The 24933-nt window shown below is 45.3% G+C and overlaps 1 protein-coding gene across 2 annotated transcripts in view; it reads right to left on the bottom strand.

Moving 5' to 3' along the window:
• The window catches only part of VPS13A (vacuolar protein sorting 13 homolog A), a 1844906-nt gene that overhangs the window by 1313337 nt on the left and 506636 nt on the right, over window positions 1-24933 (bottom strand). For both annotated transcript variants that reach the window (XM_069230089.1, XM_069230094.1), the window contains exons 26-27: window positions 3958-4114; window positions 1672-1751 (exon numbers count right to left, since the gene is read on the bottom strand). In XM_069230089.1, the coding sequence (XP_069086190.1) occupies window positions 1672-1751; window positions 3958-4114 (237 nt within the window). The remainder of the gene's footprint in view (window positions 1-1671; window positions 1752-3957; window positions 4115-24933) is intronic.

Here is a 24933-nt window from a genome sequence, read left to right on the forward strand (position 1 = left end):
ACGCGTTTGCCAGCAGCATCAATCTTTTTACTTTCCTGCCCTGTGCATTGTCAAATTTGTGGGTGGTGTAGACTACCAAGGAGTTGGGGAGAAGTTGGCCTTTGATGTAGACTGGGTCTTAAGGAGAAGCCTTTTATTTTTATCAGGACCCAATCCGGGCATCCCCTTCAGCATTTGGGAGTTACTGCATAAAACACAGAGTACAAAAGGGTTTCCATCAGGAAATCCCCCTCAAATGCATCCTTATTCCTTTCCACCTTCCAGAACAGGGCTGCTCTGCTGAGGACTTCATGGTAAGAGGTGGTCATTTCTGGCAGGAAAGGACGGGATGGATAAAGGTTGGGGTCTGTGTCCCTGGGAGGATCTACATAGGGATCATCCCGTGGATGCAGGTCACAGGTGTGCACTGGGTACCCTGTACTACGCCCCCCAAACCCTGAGTGTGGTGACCTCAGAGTAGAGTGGTGTCACCAGGTAGAGGTGGGGAGGAGGGTGAGGAAGTAGAAAGAGGAGGAGGTGGTGTTGGTCAGGGCAGTGGTGAAGGGCTGGTTGAAGTGTCATGTCTCCTCTTGCCCATTGGCTATTGTGGCAGATTGAAGGCTTCTTCGAAGCGGAGTTTGTGCTTGAAGCCATCCTTAGTCGGTGCTGGTGCCTGGGCAACTGTGTGTTAGTGGATCAGACTGTGAAGCCAATGGGTGTCAAGTTCTTCCTGCAGCCACTGAAGAACAGGTTCGACAAATCTGGTGGAGGAGACAAGTTTCAACGTGAAGTGCTTCAGTGCCGATGTGTGTGTCATCAATGCTGAACAAGACTTTGATGCTAAAGGCTTTGGCTCTGAAGGGTGTTTTAAAGAAGCTGCTGGCACAGAGTAGCTCGGCTTCAGAATCTTCAATGCTGGGGCTGGATGTAGTGTCCAAAGTGTGAGCTCCGTGCCGACCATGGCCAAGAGTCAATGGTGGACCAGAAGGTTGTTGGCAGACTTCGAGGCTGGATGCCTGACCCTTCTGGCAAGGTTGCTTTTCCTCAAAGTCCTGGGCACCAAAGATGTCAAGTGGATTGTCACCACTCCTCTGCGACATTTTGAGACATCAAGCTTGTTACGTTTTCTTCAAACGGAAGGAGCAGCAGTCTTCACCAGAAACCATGTCGTGCTCCAGGGAGAGGCAGAGTGCAGACAAGGTGGCAATCAGTCTAGGGGTATATGACTTGATTCCAAGTACAATAGTCGAACAGTGTCTGTTCCATCACAGACGAGACATGTTTGCAATGGAGAAAAGATGAGGAAGGCCCCAAAGGGCATGGCCCATACCGGGTCATCAAAGTCATCCCAATCATTGACACGGACAAGTAGACGCACATCTAATCGATGCAGGAAAAAAGATAATGTTCAGATGAAAGAGAGAGGAACTGAGAACGCTCAAAGGGATCAATGCATTATCATCAGAGCAACTTCAATATCTGCTGTGGAATGCCACTCCTGGTCCCATTATTCAAGAATAGGGGGTTTCTGCCCTAAAAAATGTTTTATTTTGCACACCTAAGCTGCACATATATCATTGTGAATCTGACCCATAACCATAAACACATACAATTATTTACTTTCAGTATGCTTTTGAATAACAGACGCTAAGCTAAACATTAATAACAGAGGGAAATGTGTTTGTTTCTAACCTTTACATAGTCCAGTGTCAGAAGATCATCTGTGCAGTTATCCAGTGTTGTAATGATATAAACTGGTTTCTTCTCATCATCTTAAAAGAGAACACATATGTTTTAATTAACACAGTGTGATGTTCTATTTGTCCTACATGCAATATAACCTTGTCAGTGCCAATGGAAGGTTGGAGCACATATGGAAAATATCAGATAGGTTCCAACGAGAAGCATTCAAGAATCTCCACTTCTCATTGGACTGAATCTGGGCATGATCCTCCTGGTTTTAGCAAGCAATATGTCATTATCAACCCAGATATCAAAATGATTTCCATGTGGCTCAGTTTCTACTTCTTTGAGGCGATTTAATTAGTGACCAAGAGAAACACACTTGTCAACCATTAATAAGACACTCTCACTTTATGTTATTCCTGCTGACAGGACATACCGGATCATGTTTCACTACCTTTTTGTGTACAAAACAACTTGTCTAACATAATTTCTACACTGAATCTATAAAATCTTCACCAACCGCAAAAAGATAAAATATTTGCCTAAAGACTTTTCCATGGCAGACACTTTAGCTCTTGAATGCCTCCTGTATCAGTAGCCTACCAATTTAGATGAAAGAACCTGAGCAATTCTAGTAAAATACCTGTCTGCGTTAAAAGTTCTGCAATACTGAACACTGTGATGTGACCTTAGCACAAGCATTAGAGTACCACTAAAATGTATGGCAAAAATATGTTAAGCGAATAGTAATGCTGCCCTTCAAATCTACTCACAGTCATTAACTGAATCTCTTTTGTTGGCAACACAGCATTGTCTGCACATAAAAAAACGAAATAAGTGACAAACAATTGAAATCACTCTTTCTCAATTAGTACCACTTGTAAGCTGCATAGCAGAAAAAACTGCCTGAAGTCTCCTCCCAGATCGTTCTTAAAAGAAACCTAAAGCTCTCAGAAGAAACCTTTGCCTCTGACTATTTCATATGTTGTGTTGCCAGATTAGTGTCAGCTTGACTGCTACATGTGAAACTGTCACGGTTATTAAAAAAAAAAAAAAACTGCATTTTTATATTAAAGCAATTAAATACTCAGTCCAGTAGGGAAATCGGAAATGTTTGCGGTACTTCAAAAGGAGGAGCTGTCACAAAAGCAAGCAACACCTGACAATGTGCTTCAATGTTTTCAATTATCAGATCCAATAAAACGTACAGAAAATATATTACCTTTTCTGACCAAATAAAGTAGTCATGAGTCCTTTTAGGAACACCAGTTGAGAAATACTTAGGTCAACTGCACCCACATTTCACAAACACTTTAGTCTGATTTGGATGCCCAACATTAGGACAGCATTGCCAGGTCAGTGTCAAAAACGAATTATTCTTGAATGTATGATTCAGTGCCACCTATCCTTTTTCTCTTATACAGTGGTATTTTTTGAGCTGTTAGGACATATAATCCATGAGCAAAGTAACTGATGGCAGCATAATGTAATTGGTTATTTTGTTTCGCCACAGATTTTCATATTCTGGTATTTCTCCAATCTTACTTTTCTCCTAGAAAGCACCTGGTACAAAGTTGAACTAGGATTTTTATGGACCTGTGTGATAATGCAAAAAATGAATAACCAAGTCAACATTACTTTTGTTCAGTTGAGGCAAAAGGGTTTGTATATACTGAGTAAAAAGAAAGATTCAGTAAGCATGTTTTATGTTCAATAAACTTCAGATATGCATTTCCAAAGATTCTACTTTGTGTGCATTACACTTACATGAAATATAACACATCATGAAAGTGAAAAATGTGCAAGGAAAAGGCTGGTTTCAGAACTGATCGTTTAGGTGGTGAAATCTTGCAACTCTCAAACCAAGTAGCTGCTGCAGTACTAAAATCAATGTAGGACTAAAGCAACGCTCTCCACGAAGGCAAGTTTGCAAGGTTGATCTCTAGACATTAGGTTGTTTAACATTCTGTGCTGTTCACTGCTGGCAATATGAGAATTTGGCAATTAATTTTTCTTTCCTAATCAATACATATCACTATGCATGCAATACTAATGGTCTGTGAAGAAGGTGAGATTCTAGAAAGATTCCTGTCACATCTCTCTTAGAGAGAAGACATTTGCTCCTCAGGGCCCATATGGCTCATTGAGAGTTTTACTTCAACAAAAACATTGGGCTCACCATCCAAAAATATGGAAGGCCTCCCTTATTTAAATTCTTTCTGTGATGCGGCTAAATGCAACATTGACTGTATGTGTGTGATTAGAAATGGTCCATCACACTTTCATTCTTACCCATGAACTCTGGGCATTTTAAGCAGATTTCCCTCAAGAAAGAACTTGCTACCATATCAAACGTTCTAATGTTCAGTTCCGTCCCCAGTCCCAAAATTTCAAGCTGAAGCACGGGCTTTTCAGTATCTTCAGACAGACGGCATAACTGTAGCAACACCTAGAAAAAATGTTTTAGACAGTTACTGCGCTAGGCCAAGAAACACATGTATTAATTAGATAATTTTCACAATGTGGGATACACCACCAAATGGCATTTAGTTTGTAAATAAAATCCACTTACACATTTACCAAAAACAGGAGCGATTTGCAACTTTAAATAAAATTTGAAAAAAGTGCTGAAATGTCAGCTTAAAATAAGGACAACTCTGAATAATATCAAGCATAATGTACCTCTAATCAGACAAAGGAAGACTGTTAAGAGACAAAGAAGGATGCCATAAAAGCATAAAGCAGAGTTCAGATAAAATGGTTTTGGATGTCTAGGAACAAAAGTTTGATTTTTGTTTATAAACGATATTAAGATAACGTACTCTTTGACAGTTTTCCAATATAACAACATTGTGGAACGGTTGGGTGGGGAGACCAGCCCTGTGGTCATGGTAAGTGTTCAGCCCACTGGCCTCCAGTAGGTTCTATATACACAATGATCCACATCATTGTGTGCAGATAATTTGTCTTCACCAACAAAAACTAGTTTGTTCTGGTTGGATCCTGATTTGAACTTATTCGCATGAGTAGAGAGTGAGAGCATGATGCCTAGCTACACCCTCCCAAAGTATAATGTCTAACACATCAAAGTAGCTAAGCCACCAAAACCTTAGTGAAAGAACTGCAGAGATGGATACCTGTCCATTGTGTGTTTATACCCTACACTACAGTCAACTTATGGGTTCTTCCAAGAATTGGAGTAGACGCCTCACCCACTGATCGTTGCATGCTTCATCATAGGAAGTCTATCCACACCCTGTTAAGGTGATAGTACCGGAGTAGACTCAACCAAAATACTTGAGAGTGCTTAGGTAACATATCAGCTGGATATAAGCAGGGATCCAGATACTCTAAAAAAAAAAAAAAAATAATACCTGTTGGTATACCCTAATGTTTTCCTTTATTAAAGCGTACCAACGGTATCAATAAAAACAAGGTTTTGGGGTCTCTTATTGAGCGCAATGTTCCAAGGGACCCTAATCATAAGCCAACATGTTTCGGCTCTTCTCAATGAGCCCTATGGGTCTGGGGGTCTTTGTCAGGGCTATCTCTACTTTCCCTGCCTATTGCTAGAATATCTCATACACTTATGTGAGGCCTAATACTCTCACCTGATACTGGAGGACCTCAGCTTCCAAAGTATTAAAGAAAATGAATATAAAAGGAAAATCATTACTCTGACCCATACCTGGTTAGACTGCAAACAACTGTTAGGTTTGGTTAATTCACTTCTCTCTGGCTAATCACCTTCACCTCAAACTAATCTCTCTGAGCTATCCATTTAATAGTCTCTGACTTATCCAACTGTTTAGTCATCTGTAGGAATTACCTCCCTATTCGCTATGTTTCTTAGCCACTCTCCTACATCACCACCTACCCCTTGATAATGGGGTTAAGCGTCTCATTCAATGAAGTCAATACCTTCATAGACCTGATGTGGCCAATGCTAGTAACACGTATAGCACGAATACAAAAAACACTAGTGTGATCCTTAACCTACTAACTTTTTTTTATTTTTTAGGCTTCATGTATGTTACTTTGTGACAAAATATACAGTAATGGAGAAATGTTACTACATGCACCCGGTCCATTATGCTGTTATTTAAGCAACCTAAATATGCTTTGATTAAGTGGTAAGATCCCCCACTTCATTCTCAAATGTGGTTCTTTGGATAATCTTTTATACTGAGGGCTGGTTAAACTTTCCCATCATATTTATCCACAACCCATGTAGGAAGCTGGCTCTGTATATACTATCTCGAAGTGAGAGCTAGTGTGCACAGAGTCCAGGGGTTACGCAAGAGACTTGACAGAGGCAATAATAGATAATACTAATGCTCTATTTGTGGTAGTGTGGCCGAGCAGTTAGGCATATCAGAGGGTAAGCATTTGTTGTACACACACAGGCAATAAATGGGAACACACACTCAATTACTTAACTCCCCGCCAATAGGTTTTTATATAGAAAAATATTCTTTTCTTAATTTATTTTAGAACCACAAGAGTCAAATTGCATGTAAGTACATTAAATGTAAGGTACTTTGCATAGGTATAGCTAGAACTTTGAATCAAAACAGTAATGTACACAGTTTGGCATAAAATGGCAATAAGCGATTTTAAAAGTGGACACTGCACAATTCAAAAGTTCCTGGGAGAGGTAAGTAGAACATAGTTTTTGAGGTAAGTAAAACATTTACAAGTTCAGTCTCCAGGGCATAGGCAGCCCACCATTGGGGGTTCAAGTCAACCCCAAACACCCAGGACCAGCAACACAGGGCTGGTCAGGTGCAGAGGCCAAAGAGGGTCCCAAATAACATAAGCACCTATAGAGACAGCGGGTGCTCCGGTTCCAGCCTTCTAGCAGGTAAGTACCTGCGTTCTCGGGACGCGGACCAAGGGGGTTTTGTAGACCACTTAGGGGGCCCCAAGTAGGCACACAAAAAACACCCTCAGCGGCACAGGGGCAGCCAGGTGCTGTGGGCAAACAAGGCGTCGGGTTTGTGATAGAAATCAATGGGGGGGGGGGATCCAGGGGTCACCCAGACGTTGCAGGCAGGGCACGGGGGCTTCTATGGCCAGCCACCAACTGAGCAAGGGTGAGGGCCGCCTGCTGGTCACTGCTGCACCGGTGGTTGATTCTTCACGGACCTGGGGGATGCGTGTGCAGTGCTTCTTCCAGGCGGCGGGTTTCTTTTCACCGGGCAGTCACGGTCAGAGGGGCCCTCCAGATTCCCTCTGCAGGTATCATCGTGAGGGTGCAGAGAGGTTGACTAAGGGTGGACATGTCATCAGAGTCGCCTGGGGGTCCACTCTGCGGCATTGGTTTCTTGGACACGGGCCAGGGGCGTCAGGTGCAGAGTGGTGGGGACTCGCGCTTCTGGAGTGAGGTGGAAGTCCCTTTAAGGATGGTTTCTTCTTGGTTGTTTATACAGGGCCGCTGTCCACAGGAGTTTCTTGGTCCTTTGTAGTTGCAGGACAGTCCTCTGAGTCGGCAGAGGCTGCTGGGCCCGCAGGATGCGTCACTGGTGCAGGTTCTTTGACTCAGGAGACAGGCTAGTAGGGCTGGGGCCAAAGCAGTTTTCGTCATCTTCTTCTCTGCGGTGTTCTCAGGTCAGCAGTTCTTCTTTGTAGGTAGTCAGGAATCTGAATTCCTGGGTCAGGGTCGCCCCTAAATACTAAATTTAGGGGGGTGTTAGGGCTGATGGGGAGTAGCCAATGGCTACTGTCCCTGAGGGTGGCTACACCCTCCTTGTGCCTCCTCCCTTTGGGGAGGAGGGCACATCCCTAATCCTTTTGGGCTAAATCCTCAAAAGCAAGATGGAGGATATTCTAAGGAGGGGGTCACATAAGCTCAGGTCACCTTAGGGGTGGACCTGGCTGAGAGATTGACTCTTTATTTTTCTCAAAGAGGGTGGGGGGGGGCGGGGTGGCATCTCCACTAGCTGGAGTGCCCTGGATGGTTGTAACACCAGGCCTGAGCCTTTGAGGCTCACCACCAGGTGTTACAGTTCCTGTAGGGGGAGGTGTGAAGCTTTGTTGCTGGTCACAGAGTGCACAAAGGCACTCACCCCATGTAGTCAAAAACTGGTCTGGAAGTGGCAGGCTGGCAGAGACCAGTTAGTCTAGCACTAACAGTTGGGCTGGCATGCAGGGGACACCTCTAAGATGCCCTCTGTGTGCATTTCTCAATAAATCCCACACTGGCATCAGTGTGGATTTATTGTGCTGAGAAGTTTGATACCAAACTTCCCAGTATTCAGTGTAGCCATTATGGAATTGTGGAGTTTGTGTTTGACAAACTCCCAGGCCATATACTCTTTATGGCTTCCCTGCACTTACAATGTCTAAGAATTGGCTTAGACACTGTAGGGGCATAATGCTTATGCAGCTATGCCCTCACCTGTGGTACAGTGCACCCTGCCTTAGGGCTGTAAGGCTTGCTAGAGGGGTGACTTATCTATGCCACAGGCTGTGGGTTGTGTGCATGGCACTTTTATGGGAGAGCCATGTCGACTTAGTCATTTTCTCCCCACCAGCACACACAAGCTGTGAGGCAGTGTGCATGTGCTGAGTGAGGGGTCTCCAGGGTGGCATAATAAATGTTGCATCCCTTAGAGAACTTCCCTGGCCACAGGCACTAAAAAACCTTGGTGGGAGCTGTGAACGGGCCCAATAGATTCTCGCATGGGTATTGGCTGTTTACGAATTTTTTATCACGGTGGCCCGATTCTTGTAATTAGGTAATCGGGTACCATAAAAACAAATTGTGGTATTGTCACCTGGGCAAGGGCTGTTGTCAATCCCAACCTCATAATAATTTTCAGCAGATATCACAGCAATTTATTACCATTAGATTTGTATACAATAGCATTACCATGGTCTACAATAAAGAACATACTAAGAACCCTCTATGAAAGACAGATAAGGTCATAGATTGGCTGTTAACCCACGAGGGAGATGATCACAAAAACAACATAATTATGCAGTTCTAAGATATTGTTACTCCGCTTACCCTTTCAGTGTGTGTCTATAGGATGACACCCCCATCAGACAAGCTGGACATGTGAACCACCCAGTAATAGGGTAAGAAGTATGATTGTCTTGTGTATGTACAGAAGATAATTTAATGCTTGAAAAATATTTGATTTCACCAGATGTGTGTGAGTGATACATGTTTAGCATATGCCCTGTGCAGCTTTGCAGCAGGGCTCACCCAGTGTGTTCATTGTTGGAATCTCCATATTTGGCTTAGCCCTAACCTTGATTCCTGGACCATATGAGTATGATTGGATTGACGTTAATAATCACTATTATGCTCTAGCTTTACTGCTAATAGGCTACAGCCAACAGGCCTTTGAACCATTCAGTAATTAGCCAAAACAAGTACAAGGTTGCCAAATGTGGGTTGTGGATAAATATGATGGGTACATTTAACCAGCCCACATCAGTACAAAAGCTTATTATCTAAAGAACCACATTTGAGAATGTTTGCGTGGTGGATTTTGCCATTTCTTCAAAGCATACTGAGGTGGTTTAAAGACAGCATAATGGGCCGGGTGCATGTACTAAAACGTCTCCCTTACTGTAATTTTTGTCACAAAGTAACATACACGAAGCCCAAAAAGGAAAAGCTTAGCATGTTAAGGATCATGCTAGTGTTTGTTGTATCTATGCTATAGGAGTTACTAGCAATGGACACAACATCAGGTCCATGAAGGTATTGACTTCATTGAATGAGATGCATTACCCCATCATCAAGGGATACATGGTGATGTGGGAAAGAGTGGATAAGAAACATAACAGATATGGGGGTAATTCCAACAGGTGACTGAACAGTTGGGTAAGTTAGAGACTATCATAAGGATAGCTCAGAGATTAGTTTGAGATGAAGGCGATTAGCCAGAGAGAAGTAAATTAACTAAACCTAACACTTGTTTGCACAGTCTAACCAGGTATGAGTCAGAGTAATGATTTTCCTTTTATATTCTTTTTATTAGGTGCTATGAAAGGTGAGATCCTCCAGTATCAGGTGAGAATATTAAGCCTCATATATGTGTATGAGATGTTCTAGCGACAGGCAGGGAAAGTAGAGATAGCCCTGACAAAGACCCCCAGACCAATAGGGCTCACTGAGAAGGGACGAAAAATGTTGGCTTAGAAATTACGCTCCCATGGAACACTGTGCCCAAAGGGAGACCCAAAAATCTAGTTTTTATTGATACCTTTGGTACCCTTTAATAAAGGAAAACTTTGGGGAATACCAACAGGTATTTTTATTAGAGTATCTGGAACACTGCTTATATCCAGGCAATATTTTATCTAAGCACTCAAGAATTTTGGTTGAGTCTACTCCGGTACTATCATCTTAGCAGGGTGTGGATAGACTGCCTATGATGAAGCATGCCACGATCAGTGGGTGAGGCGTCTACTCCAATTCTTGGAAGAACCCATAAGTTGACTTTAGTGTAGGTTATAGACACATGTAATTGACAGGTATCCATGTTTATTCACTTCTTTCACTAAGGGTTTGGTAGCTTAGCTACTTTGATGTGTTTGACAGAGTTTGGTCAAAACAGCTGTTAGAGCACTGGAGGGCAGCTTCTAGACAGGGGTGCGGGCTTGGAGTCAGAATGTAGGAGGGTCAGGCACATATAAACAGAGTTCAAGCGGAGGTTCAGCTATGGTCAAGGCAGATTTGGCTCTGAATTGGTTAGAACTATGGGAATAACGTATTCCTCTGACATAAAGGAGTAACTACTGGTGACAATGTGGAAGGAACGGTCTTGGAAGGTAGTCATGCTGTGGAGTGTGCTCCAGCTTCAAAGCTGGACCCAAATTAGGTAAAGGAGGCACAGATGGCTGCAAGGCTGGAACTGCCAACAGAGCCAAGAAGTATCCATGGGCCTACAGGGGGCGATAGAGGGAACTAATAGGGTGCAGAAGATGAGACGCATGGCCTCCTTAAATCTGCTACAGCATCGCTAAAGGACACGGAAATGCAGGGTGCATCAGAATCAGCTGTGGAACTGGCTCCTCAGTAGGGGACTGGGAACAAAACCATAGGGCACCTTGAAGTCCTTACAACATCTAAAATGGAGAGTGGCGAATCTGGGACAAGGCACACTTGGACTTCTGTGTTTCTTTTTTGATTTAGACTCACCTGACGACTTAGATAATCATGATGCCTTTGCAGGACCAGTCAGAGAACAGGAACTAGACCACGTTATTGACTAAGTGGGAGCGGCCCTTAGGTGACTCTCTTTGGTGCTTGACACCATACAACTTAGCGCTTTGGTCCCGGATCCAGAGCATCATGGTACGCTCCTCGCACAACTTCGAGTCGTAGCCCAACCTCATACACCAGAAACACACCTTTCTGTGATTTGTCACAGACACTTGTTTGCAAAAGGTCCAGAAAGAAAAGAACTGACAGCAGAGCTATTGAATGGTGCTGACAGGCGGCTCAAGTCATCACTTCCAGGACATGGCAGAGTAGCGTCGAACTGCATGCGCCATCTAAAGGGACAAAAGAAATATGCTGAAGAATCTTTCAGATCTACTCTGGTGCCTGGGGAGTTCCAAATGTGAGGAATCTGCAGTCACAAGTAGCCATCAGAAAGAACATTACTGACGGTAAGTAACTATTAATGGATACTTCTAATCTTGAGATTCACCACCTCTAGAATAGAACCAAAGTAGTATCTCATCAAGGTGGCTGGAGTGATCGAAATGAATAAGAAAGTTTCGAGAGTCAGGGAATGCAACGAGCAGCTGTGCATTGCGTTGAACGGGGTGCATAGGAGGAACTTGTGAAACAAATTGAGATCAGACTATTTCATCATATACAGTTTGGGAGAGAACATACGAGCCAACCTTTAATAAACTGAATCAAAACAGGGAATTTAAGCAAGGATGGTTGGTCCAGCAAACAGAAGAAGGCTGAAAGGGTCAACAAACAAACTTTTATAAAACTACTGCAAGCCTTTGCCGGGCTAAAAACACCAGGCCACAAACTTGTGCCAGCATCTGGTGTAAATGGAATTTGTAGAGGGACACTTAGCACTGAGGATGCCATCTACAACCTCAGGCAGGATACTGAACATAGTCAATTGATGCCGCTCAATCTTCAGGCATGGAGGTGTAGATTGCACAAGTTTGGATGCTGAACTCTGTCCTGGTGCTGAGACAGAAGACCCTCCTAAAGCAGAAACCAGATCACAGAGCAGATAGTCAAGCCCAGAGGTTCCAGTTACCCCACTCTTCTGGCCTAATCAGCAGTCACTAGTATGACTTGGGCCCAGTCATTCTTTTCTTCAGAGCTCGGAAATAAGGAATCCTGTGCTCCACACTAGCCTGAATGCATCTCAATTAAAAAGTTTTCCTGCAAGCTCCAACATGTACAAGTTTTGACACTGCATGTTCGCAACAGTGATAAAAAAGATTCAACTAGGGCTCCAACCACTGTTTGAAGATAACGTGTCACCACAGGATGCAACAGCCATTTTTAATTCACCAGGCGTTGCTGGCTAAGCGTGACCGCTTTGATGTATAGAAATCCTGCCAGGTGGTTCATTAACAGGGAAATGCCCAGATGTTCCTGCCAACTCCAGAGGCGTAGCACACAGGAGTCAGGACCCCAGTATGCCCAGTCTGCTGCAGTACAAAATGACTGTGAAGTTGTGGGTGAGAAACTCCATCAGCCTTCCCTTGATATCAGGGCCTTGAAATAAGGCAGATGGCACCCCCAGTTCCAACATATTTATGAGGGGCTGGGTTTCAGCTGGGGAGCAGGATCCTCTGATCTCCATCTCTCCCACATGACCTCCCCAGCCCAGCAGGGATACATTTGCTATCACTGTCGGATCTGGGTGGAGCAGGGAGAGGGATCTGTTGCTAGTCAGGTTGCAGGCAAACAGCCACGACTTGAGATCCCAGACAGTCTTCCTCAAAACCTAGATGATATTCAGCAGGTTCCTTGGTGCCAAAGTGGACAAGTAGGATGCAGGAGGGAAGCAGGTCAAGAAGCCTCAGAACTGCTTTCCCCGAGATCCAGGACCAAGGATGAAACATCTGGACCACACCCCAAAAGTACTGTAGTTGTTGGGATGGGAAAAAGGCCCTGAACTACAATGTGTCCAGGACAGTTCAAGTAGAAAGAAATGTCTGCAAAAGAGTCAGGTGTGACTTAGGTACATTTACTGAGAACCTCAACCATATCAGGAGGTTTGCTGTCCTGTAGAAGCGGTCTATGAGTGACTGTTGCGAGCCCACCTTCAACAGCCAGTCGTCAAGGTACGGGCTGTAGGAAGGCTGAGGAGAGCACAGAAAACTGAAAATACTCTGCATGTTCTTTAATTGCAGATAACATCTGTGGGACTGAAGGGTGGGTACATGAAAGTATGCACAGTGCAGGCCAAAGGTACCCATGCAGGCGCCCAGATCCAGGGCAGAAAGAACTTGGGCCAGTGTGAGCATTTTGAATTTGTTAGGCAGATAAGATCTAAAACGGGATGAATGCCTCTGTCCTCCTTCCGCACAATAAAATACAGGGAGTAACAACCAGACTCTACTTTCAAGGTGAGGCAGGAACCCTCTCGATGGGTCCTTTTTTCAGTAGAGAGTATACCTATTGCAGCAAGCTGGATAGCTGCTCTTCTGAAAGTTGCTCTGATTTGGGAGGAAGCTGCAGCAGGTTGATGGGAAAAGGGATGGCATAACTCGGACCCACCTGTTGGATGTGATAGACTGGCTCCCTGGGAGAAAATGTTGGATCCTGCCTCCTACAGGGTGGCTGAGCACCACCAAGGTCAAACTTAAGCGGCCTGAGAGTGGGTGGATAATGCAGTGGAAGTAGGATGAGAAGCACATTATCCCTGGAGATCTGCACAATGTCCCCTTGATCCATATCCCTGGCCATTAAAGGACTGGGGTGGCTGTTGCAGTGGTGGGTGCCTGGTGTTATCTGTACATCAACCATCTGGAGTGGCTTGAGAATGGCTGATAAGAATTCTGCAGAGCAAGGATAGAAAAGGTCCAAATAATGCACAGTGGCTCTGCTTTGTTTAAAGCGTTTGAGAGTAGACTCAGCAGTTTCGCCAAATAGGCAGGAACGATCAAAGGGCATACCATAAGGAATGCTTCACATCTCCAGAAAAGCCAGTCGATCCCATCCACACATGGTGCTGTGGCTCATAATAGTGCTCAACGCATGCCTTAATCAGTCAGTGCTTTTCTAACCAGACCTAATTACATATTTGGCTGCATCCTGACCGTCCTGAATGGTTTGAGCTAAAGAGAAGCAAAAATCCTCAGGAAACACTGGCTGTGCTCCAAATTGCTTAGTAATGGCCTAAATGGCAGACTTCATTAACCAACTTCAATACCAAGCTGGCGAAAGAAAACAAGCACTTCCAGAATGCTGCAATCCTTCTTAACTCCCTATCAGGAAAAGTCATGAAGAATGTATTAGGACTTACTTTGCTAGTGGACGCCTGAACCACCAAACTCTTAAGGGAAGGATGCTATACAAGAAAATACAGGTCTACAGGCATCTGGCTACTTGTCTTTTCACAGATGGGCAAGAGCAATGCTTAGCCCAAACCCAAGTGCCCATAAGGGTATCAGATAGGGCTTCCTCACATGAAAGTAAGGGCTTTGATGCTGCTGGCCTAGGATGCGAAACATCAGTAAGTACATTTTTCTTGACTTCCAGAGAAGGGAGCTGTAGGTCTAGGACCTCAGCTGCACCTCTAATTACTATGGGAAATGAAGCACTCTCCTCTGTTGAGAGTCCCAGGGGAAACATACACTGCATAGGTGTACTTGGAAATGATTTTAGAGTGCCCTTTGCGCTTAAGGTGCTTACAGGTCAAGGTCCAAAAAAACACCAGCAGATCAGGCTTACTTGCCCTGGTGAGACAAGGTTCAGAGGTGCTGGTCACGTTGATAGACAAGTTACTTACCTTTGGTAGCACCTCATCTGGTGGAGACTATATCTAGCTGCAGATTAATTACCTGTGAATTCTCCCCAGGGGTCAGACTGGATCCGGAAGATTTTTCACGAGCAATACCCTAGCACACCGATAAGTGGCTTCTAACAGCTCCATATCCGTCGTCAGAGGCATGCGCACTGGAATGAAAATGTCACTTACCCAGTGTACATCTGTTCGTGGCATCAGTCGCAGTAGATTCGCATGTTCTGCAATAGCTCGCCATCTGGTGTTGGGCCGGAGTGTTACAAGTTGTTTTTCTTCGAAGAAGTCTTTCGAGTCACGGGACCGAGTGGTGACTCCTTTTGTCTCCATTGCGCATGGGCGTCGACTCCATCTTCGATTGCTTTTCCCCGCAGAGGGTGAGGTAGGAGTTGAATTGTAGTAATAGTGCCCATGCAATGGAGTGACTAAGTATGCACCTATTTAAGGTTGAGATGATACATATATAAATAATTGAAGGTAACTTCCAAACTGCTACAGGCTCCCGGGGAGGCGGGTGGGCACATGCGAATCTACTGCGACTGATGCCACGAACAGATGTACACTGGGTAAGTGACATTTTCAGTTCGATGGCATCTGTCGCTGTAGATACGCATGTTCTGCATAGACTAGTAAGCAGTTATTTCCCCAAAAGCGGTGGATCAGCCTGTAGGAGTGGAAGTAGTCTGAAATAATGTCCTTAATACGGCTTGACCTACTGTGGCTTGTTGTGCGGATAACACGTCTACACAGTAGTGCTTGGTGAATGTGTGAGGCGTAGACCATGTGGCTGCCTTACATATTTCTTGCATTGGGATGTTTCCTAGAAAGGCCATGGTAGCACCTTTCTTTCTGGTTGAGTGTGCCCTTGGTGTAATGGGCAGCTGTCGTTTAGCTTTAAGGTAGCAGATTTGGATGCATTTAACTATCCATCTGGCTATACCTTGTTTTGAAATTGGGTTTCCTGCGTGAGGTTTTTGAAAGGCAATAAAGAGTTGTTTAGTCTTTCTGATGTTTTTTGTTCTGTCAATGTAATACATCAATGCTCTTTTGACATCTAATGTATGTAGTGCCCTTTCAGCTACGGTATCTGGCTGTGGAAAGAACACTGGAAGTTCCACTGTTTGATTTAGATGGAACGGTGAAATAACCTTTGGCAAAAATTTAGGATTGGTCCTTAGGACGACTTTATTTTTGTGTAGTTGTATAAAAGGTTCCTGTATTGTAAACGCCTGAATCTCGCTTACTCTTCTTAGGGAAGTAATGGCGATGAGAAATGCCACCTTCCAGGTTAGGAACTGTATTTCGCAGGAGTGCATGGGTTCAAAAGGTGGACCCATAAATCTAGTTAGGACAACATTTAGGTTCCATGAAGGAACAGGTAGTGTTCTTGGTGGTATAATTCTCCTAAGGCCCTCCATGAATGCTTTAATGACTGGTATCTTATATAGGGAAGTTGAATAGGTAGTCTGCAGGTATGCAGATATTGCTGCAAGGTGAATCTTAATGGAAGAGAAAGCTAGGTTAGATTTTTGTAAGTGAAGCAAGTAACCCACTACATGTTCTGGAGTTGTGTGTAATGGATGTATTTGATTAATATGGCAGTAGCAAACAAACCTCTTCCATTTACTTGCATAGCAGTGCCTGGTGGATGGCCTTCTGGCTTGTTTTATGACTTCCATACATTCTTGGGTAAGTTGTAAGTGCCCGAATTCTAGGATTTCAGGAGCCAGATTGCTAGATTCAGCGATGCTGGATCTGGGTGTCTGATCTTTTGGTTGTGCTGTGTCAACAGATCTGGCCTGTTGGGCAATTTGATGCAGGGTACCACTGATAGGTCTAGCAGCGTTGTGTACCAGGGTTGCCTTGCCCAAGTTGGTGCTATCAATATGAGTTTGAGTTTGCTTTGACTGAGTTTGTTTACCAGGTAAGGAAGGAGAGGGAGAGGAGGAAAAGCGTAAGCAAATATCCCTGACCAGTTCATCCATAGGGCATTGCCTTGGGATTGTTTGTGTGGGTATCTGGATGCGAAGTTTTGGCATTTTGCGTTCTCCCTTGTCGCAAACAAGTCTATCTGAGGTGTTCCCCAGAGTTTGAAATAAGTGTTCAGAATTTGGGGGTGAATTTCCCATTCGTGGACCTGTTGGTGATCTCGAGAGAGATTGTCTGCGAGTTGATTTTGTATCCCTGGTATAAACTGTGCAATTAGGCGAATTTGGTTGTGAATTGCCCAATGCCAAATTTTTTGTGCTAGCAGGCTTAACTGCGTGGAGTGCGTCCCCCCCTGCTTGTTTAGATAATACATTGTTGTCATGTTGTCTGTTTTGACGAGAATGTATTTGTGAACTATTATTGGTTGGAAAGCTTTTAGTGCTTGAAAAACTGCTAGAAGTTCTAGGTGATTGATATGCAGTTTTGTTTGATGTACGTTCCATTGTCCTTGTATGCTGTGTTGATCGAGGTGTGCTCCCCACCCTGTCATGGAAGCATCTGTTGTTATTACGTATTGTGGCACTGGGTCTTGGAAAGGCCGCCCCTTGTTTAAATTTATGTTGTTCCACCACAGAAGCGAGAGGTAAGTTTGGCGGTCTATTAACACCAGATCTAGAAGGTGACCCTGTGCTTGAGACCACTGTGATGCTAGGCATTGTTGTAAGGGCCTCATGTGCAGTCTTGCGTTTGGGACAATGGCTATGCATGATGACATCATGCCTAGGAGTTGTAATACCATCTTTGCCTGTATCTTTTGTGTTGGATACATGCGTTGTATGATGGTGTTGAAATTTAGAATTCTTTGTGGACTTGGAGTGGCTACTCCCTTTGATGTGTCTATTATGGCTCCTAGGTATTGTTGTACCTTGCGCGGCAGAATGTTGGATTTTGTAAAGTTGACGGTGAACCCGAGTTTGAAGAGGGTTTGTATGATCTGATTTGTGTGATTTGAGCACTGTATGAACGAATGGGCCTTGATTAGCCAGTCGTCCAAATATGGGAACACATGTATTTGCTGCCTTCTTATGTGTGCAGCGACTACCGCTAGACATTTGGTAAAGACTCTTGGTGCGGTTGTTAATCCGAAAGGCAGTACCTTGAATTGGTAATGTATTCCTTTGAATACAAACCTTAGGTATTTCCTGTGCGATGGGTGTATTGGTATATGGAAATAAGCATCCTTGAGGTCTAAAGTTGCCATGTAGTCGTGTAGTTTTAGCAATGGCAATACTTCTTGTAGTGTGACCATGTGGAAGTGGTCTGATTTGATGAAAGTGTTCACTACTCTGAGGTCTAGGATTGGTCTCAGCGTTTTGTCCTTCTTTGGTATCAGAAAGTACAGTGAGTAAACTCCTGTGTTTATTTGTGTGTTTGGCACTAATTCGATTGCATTCTTTTGCAATAGTGCCTGCACTTCTATCTCCAGGAGATTGGAATGGTGTGTTGTTAAATTTTGTGCTTTTGGTGGTATGTTTGGAGGGAATTGTAGAAATTCTATGCAATAACCATGTTGGATAATTGCTAGAACCCAAGTGTCTGTAGTGATTTCCTCCCATGCTTTGTAATAATGACCTATTCTTCCCCCCACTGGTGTTGTGTGGAGGGGGTGAGTGACATGTGAGTCATTGTTTAGTAGTAGGGGTTTTGGGGCTTTGAAATCTCCCTCTATTTCTAGGGAATTGCCCTCCTCTATATTGTCCCCGAAAACCTCCTCTATACTGTCCCTGGTAACTGGACGGTGTTGCTTGTGAGGTGCTGGCTTGTGTGCTTTGACCCCGAAACCCCCCTCGAAAGGGCGTTTTACGGAATGTGCTGTAATTCCCTCTGCTCTGCGGGGAGTAGAGTGCGCCCATGGCTTTGGCAGTGTCCGTATCTTTTTTGAGTTTCTCAATCGCTGTGTCCACTTCTGGACCGAACAGTTCTTTTTCATTAAAAGGCATATTGAGAACTGCTTGTTGAATCTCTGGTTTAAATCCAGACGTTCGGAGCCATGCATGCCTTCTGATAGTTACAGATGTATTAATTGTCCGTGCAGCTGTATCTGCAGCGTCCATGGAGGAGCGTATCTGGTTGTTGGAGATGGTCTGTCCCTCCTCAACCACTTGTTTTGCCCTATTTTGGAAGTCCTTGGGCAGATGTTCAATGAGATGTTGCATCTCGTCCCAGTGGGCTCTGTCATAGCGTGCAAGTAGTGCCTGGGAGTTCGCGATGCGCCACTGGTTTGCAGCTTGTGCTGCGACTCTTTTACCAGCGGCATCGAACTTGCGGCTTTCTTTATCTGGGGGTGGTGCATCTCCAGATGTGTGAGAGTTGGCCCTTTTCCTAGCTGCTCCTACAACAACAGAGTCTGGTGGCAGCTGTGTAGTGATGAAAACCGGGTCCGTAGGAGGCGGCTTATACTTTTTTTCCACCCTTGGTGTGATTGCCCTACTTTTGACCGGCTCCTTAAATATGTCTTTTGCGTGCCGGAGCATACCAGGGAGCATAGGCAGGCTTTGGTATGAGCTGTGGGTGGAGGAGAGTGTGTTGAACAAGAAATCATCCTCGACCTGTTCTGAGTGGAGGCTTACGTTGTGAAATTGTGCTGCTCTAGCCACCACCTGAGAGTACGCGGTGCTGTCTTCTGGTGGAGATGGCTTTGTAGGGTATGCCTCCGGGCTGTTATCTGACACTGGGGCGTCGTATAGGTCCCATGCGTCCTGATCTTGGTCACCCTGGCTCATGGTGGTGTGAGCTGGGGAGTGTGATGGAGTTTGTGCTGGTGAAACGTTAATCACGGGCGGAGGAGAGGGTGGTGGTGTAACTCTTTTCACCACTTTTGGTTGTGGTGTTTGTTCCGTCTGGAACTCCAACCTTCTCTTTCTCCTAATGGGGGGAAGGGTGCTTATTTTTCCTGTCCCCTGCTGAATGAAGATACGCTTTTGCGTATGGTCCACATCAGTTGCTTGTAGCTCTTCCTCAAACCTATGCTTCTGCATTTGGGAGGTTAGCGAGTGCTCTTCTGTATAAGAGCCTGAAGCTGGGTCGCTTGCAGTTTGTTTCGGCATCGAAACTTTGTCTGCGTGTTTTTTCGGCTCCGAGGTGACTTTTTTCCTTTTCGGGGCCGAAACCTCTCGGCGTCGATCTGTTTCGGTGCCGCTGTCTCGGCGTCGAGCCGTGTCCACACCGGCATCTCGGTGTCGAGGCTTGTCTCCAGCACTTTCTCGGTCCCGAGAAGGCTGCGTGCCGGTGTCTCAACCGGAGTCGGACAATCTCGGCACTGTTTGGGCCTTTTTCGGTGCCGACGGTCGGTCACCGAATTTATGGGTCGAGCCATGGCCTGGTGGCAGTGGCGTCCCCTGGGCCTTGTAAATGTTTCTCTGTGTGGTTTTCGACGTCTTACTCACGGTTTGTGTATCGTCGAATCCTTCGGAGTCTGAGTCTTGGATCGAGAAGGTACCTTCCTCTTCCTGTTCCTCGAACTCCCGTTGGGCTGTCGGTGCGGACGCCATCTGAAGTCTTCTGGCTCGACGGTCTCGGAGTGTTTTTCGGGACCGGAACGCACGACAGGCCTCGCAGGTGTCTTCGCTGTGCTCAGGTGACAGGCACAGGTTGCAGACCAAGTGTTGGTCTGTGTAGGGGTATTTATTGAGGCATTTGGGGCAGAAACGGAACGGGGTCCGTTCCATCGGCGCTCTTCAGCACGCGGTCGGGCCGACCAGGCCCCGACGGAGGATCGAAAAACTACCCCGAAGGGCACCGGAGCTCTTCGATCTTCGATGCGGTGTGGAATCTAAGTACGCCGATCCCGAACGCAACAATACCGACGAAAATCTTCCGAAATTAGCTAATTTTCCGTTCCGAAACTCGGAGCGACAGGAACACGTCCGAACCCGATGGCGGAAAAAAAACAATCGAAGATGGAGTCGACGCCCATGCGCAATGGAGACAAAAGGAGGAGTCACTCGGTCCCGTGACTCGAAAGACTTCTTCGAAGAAAAACAACTTGTAACACTCCGGCCCAACACCAGATGGCGAGCTATTGCAGAACATGCGTATCTACAGCGACAGATGCCATCGAACATTATGTTGCATTTCCTTTAAAGGTGCACCCAGGTACACCAACGTCAGTTTCTTTTCAAGACTTTCCATGACAGAAGTGCTCAGCTCTGAAGAACACTGACCACTGGTGTGACAAAACTAGGGCCCTAAAAGGAAAGTCCATGTCCCTAGAAATCAGTCCGCAGAGCGGGGAGGATCTTCAGCTAGATATAGTCTTTACCAGATAAGGCTTTGCCGAAGGTAAGTAACTTGTCCATCCGATAGAGACTTCTAGCAGCAGATTCCTTACCTGTGAATAGATACCAAAGCGATACCATCCCAGGAGGACAATCTGCAAACAAGGATGTCCTGCACGACTGAATGGGCAAAGTGTCCCTCCTTATGGACCTGACTGTCCAGACAGCCATGTTTGGTGAACATGTGCAGAGATGCTCATGATGCTGCCTGCAGATGTCCAGGTCCGGAACTCCGTGTGCTAGAGCAGAGCTTGCAGCTTTAGCTCTGATGTAATGAGCACACAAACATTCAGGAGGTTTCTTCTTGGCCAGTGCGTAGCAGACCCTGATGCAAAGCATGACCCAACAAGAGATGTTATGTTACCTCCTGTTATCTAGTTTGTAAAGCATGCATACACATATAGTTTCATGGTGCAATAGTGGGAACAAGGAGATGAGATACAGAGTATGAGGTATAATATTTATATACATATCTAAATACCCACGTTTTTAACAATTTCCTGAATGCGTCCCAAGTTAGGGATTGATAAGTTCAAGGGAGCAGTATATAGTGGGTGTGTAGGGATGTAATTCTGGATTTGAGAATTGATAAAGAGGGGGCTTTTACTGTGAAGTAATGTTTAAAAGAAATGTAGCTAACTTTGAAGGTTATTCTCTGTTCTCTATCATCATGGGACTAATGAGGCAACGTTTAGATTTTTTTTTATAAATTAGACAAGCTGCCTAGTTCTGGACAATTTGAAATCTTTTAATGAGGCCTTTGGGTAAATCGCCAGTGAGTTAGCATAATCAATCCGTGAGAGGGCAGAGGCAAGGACAGCATGAACTAGGGCCCGGAAAGTGAGAAACATGGCACTTTTCTTTTTTTATTTTGCCGAGCATTAAGAAGGAAGAGGAAATAGCTGAGCCAATTATGGTTTAATGGACAAATCGACATCAATGGGTATCCCAAGACTTTTTACTTTTTTTTTTTTTTTTTTTTTTTTAATACGGGGGTTGCCGAACTCAGGCAGCCAGACTGAGTCAGTCCAATATTCAAGCTTATTTTTATTTTATTTAAGTAATGATGACTTCAGTTTTTTACTTGTTTAATTTTAAATGGTTGCTTTTCATCCAATCAAGGAGGTTGTGGGATAAGGAGGATCCTTGAGGGACTCCGCAATCTAGGTGAACCTGAGAAGAAGTGAACAGAGTTGGGAGAGTGGACTGGGATCGGTCTCCTAGAAAGGAGATAATCCATTTGACTTTTAGTCCGCACAGCTCTGTGTCCTTGATACAGTCTAGCTGGTGGTTGTGGTCTACCATGTCAAAGGCTGCAGATAGGTTGAGGAGCACCACAGCTTGGGTGTCACCTTTGTCGCCTTCTGATCTCATGTCATCCATCACAGAAAGGATGACTGCTTCGATGGGATGGGCCCAGTGGAACACTGCTTGGTAAGGGTCCAGAAAATCAGGCTCCTCTATGAAAGTACAGAGGTTTCGTGCCACATGCGCCTCTAATACTCATGCTAAGTAGGGTGAGAGGAAAATTGAGCAGTACTTTTTCAAGGTGAGGGAGTCTTCACCTTGTTTTTTCAGGAGAGGTACCACTACTGCTGCCTTAAATGCACGGAATGCTTTTCCAGAATTGAGGGAATGCTTGAGGAGGGACAAGACTTGATCTGGAACAGCACACAGAGCTGTTTTTAAAATTGTTGGCAGGGACAAGGGTCACACGGAAAGCCTGATTTTACTTTTTTCAGAAGGTCCTTGAAGCAGCCCTTACTGATTTCTGGGAATGAGACTAGAGAAGCAGTGTTCATGTCATCCAGATTATTCTGAGAGAGCGAGAAAGCTGGTAAGGATGCCTGCTTTAATGGTCTTGGTTTTATCTATGAAGCAGGAATTGAGTGCATCACAGAGGGGGTGGTAAATGTTAATGGGTATTGTTGCTCTGTCAGAGTTGAGGAGTTCTGAAATGTTTCCAAATATCTCCTTTGAATTGTCTGGAGATGAGAGTTCTGTTTATGAAGAAAGTAGATTTAGCCTGCTGAATATGCACTTTATATTGTTGGAGGTGGTGCAGAAACAGTGTCTTAGCCTCTGCCGTACAATTGTTCTACTATTTACGTTTGTGACGACGTAGGTCTAGTTACCTATGCCACAGGCAGTGGGTTGTGGGCATGGCACTCTGAGGAGAGTGCCATGTCGACTTAGTCATTTTCTCCCCACCAGCACACACAAGCTGTGAGGCATGTTGCTCAAGATTTAAGTTCCTAAGATAATCAGACAAGTCAGAGGAGTGATATTGTAGGAAGCTGGCTCTGTATATATTATATAAAAATGTAGTGTGCACAGAGTGTAGGGGTTCCCCAGAGGCTTAACAGAGGCTAGTCGATAACACAAATTCTCTCTTTTCTGGTAGTGTGGTCGAACAGTTAAGCTTATCAGAGGGTAGTGCAAAGCATTTGTCGTACACACACAGGCAATAAAGGAAGCACACACTCAAAGTCCAGACCAATTGTTTTTATACACGAAAAATATATTTTGTTACTTTATTTCTAGAACCACAAGATTCAGTTTGCAGGTAAGTACATTTGCATGTAAGTAGCAAACATATGTATCAACACCACTTTGTTTCAATTTGGCAATTTAAACGTTTTTCAAGTAAATAGCAATAATCCGTTTTAAAAGTCGACAATGCAATTTTCCAACACAGTTCTAGGGGGAAAGAAAAGTTAGTGAGGGTTCAAAGTACACATGCGACTTACAGTTTAGTCTCCGGGGGTTAGGATGGCCACAGTTTGGGGTTCAAGATAAGCCCAAACACCCGCCACCAGCAACACAGGGCCAGCCAGGTACAGGGGTCAAAGTTGCTGCAAGATTTAAAATGGGCTCCCATGGAGACTGGGGGTACTCGGAATTGGATGTGCCAGCAGGTGAGTACCAGTGTCCTCGGTGGGCAGACCTAGCGGGTTTAGGTGAACACTGGGAAGGGCACAAGCCAGCACCAAACATAGACCATCAGCGGCGGGGTGCAGGGTGCAAACTCTGTGTCTGGCTCACAATGCTTTTGAATAAGGGGAACCCCGGAGGTCACAATAAGCTGCATGTGGAGTCAAGGAGGTAGGTTTTTAGAAACCACAGGCTGGATGAAGAGGAGGGAGGCCTGCTGAACGCTGCTGCACCGGAGGTCAGATTCCCCAAGGCCAGGGGGCTGCAGGTGCAGGGGTACCTTCTGGCATCGGGATCCTTTGTCCAATCCTGTCGCAGTCAGGGGGGTCCTTCGGTTTAGGCTGCAGGCGTAGTTGTGTTGGCCAGGTGGGGTCAACCCAAGGTGGGCGCAAGGTTGGAATCGCCTGGGGACCTGCTCTGGACCGCTGGACCACCTGGACCCTGGCCATGGGCGTCAGGTGCAGAGTGGACTGGACTTGCGGATCCGGGGCATTTCTGGAGTCCTTTGCTGGGATTTATTTCTGGACAGGGCAGCTATCCTCTGGAGATCTTGGTCCTCTGGTAGGCAGGCAGTCCTCTCAGGGTTTTTAGGAGGTTGCTGGTCCTGTAGGATGTGCCACTTTTTTTGTAGTGGGGGCTTCAGAAGCTGTACACAGGCCGGTAGGGCTGGAGAAAAGTCATTTGGTGTCTGCAGTCTTCTCTGCTGGGGTCGGTTTAGCAGTCCTTCTGTCTTCTTGAGGTCGCCAGGTTTCTGACAAGGTAGGTTCAGGGGAGCCCTTAAATCCTGGATTTAGAGGCATTACAGGGGTTAGAGGGTAGTAGCCAATGGCTACTGTCCATGAGGGTGACTACACCCTTCCGGTGTCCTCACCCTGTGGGGAGGGAGAGGGACACAGACCTAATCCTATTGGTCCCTGCTTTCCAAACCAAGATGGAGGATTCTGCAGGAAGGGGCACCTAGGGGAGCTCCTAGCTGGAGTGGTCACTCCTCCTCCTTTTCCCTAATTTTCCCCTCTGACTTGTCGCCAAAGGGGTTTCTTACCTATGCCACAGGCAGTGGTTTTTGGGCACGGCACCCTGAGAGGGTTGCCACC

The sequence above is a fragment of the Pleurodeles waltl genome, chromosome 1_1, assembly GCF_031143425.1.
Source record: "Pleurodeles waltl isolate 20211129_DDA chromosome 1_1, aPleWal1.hap1.20221129, whole genome shotgun sequence".
Classification (NCBI taxonomy): domain Eukaryota; kingdom Metazoa; phylum Chordata; class Amphibia; order Caudata; family Salamandridae; genus Pleurodeles; species Pleurodeles waltl.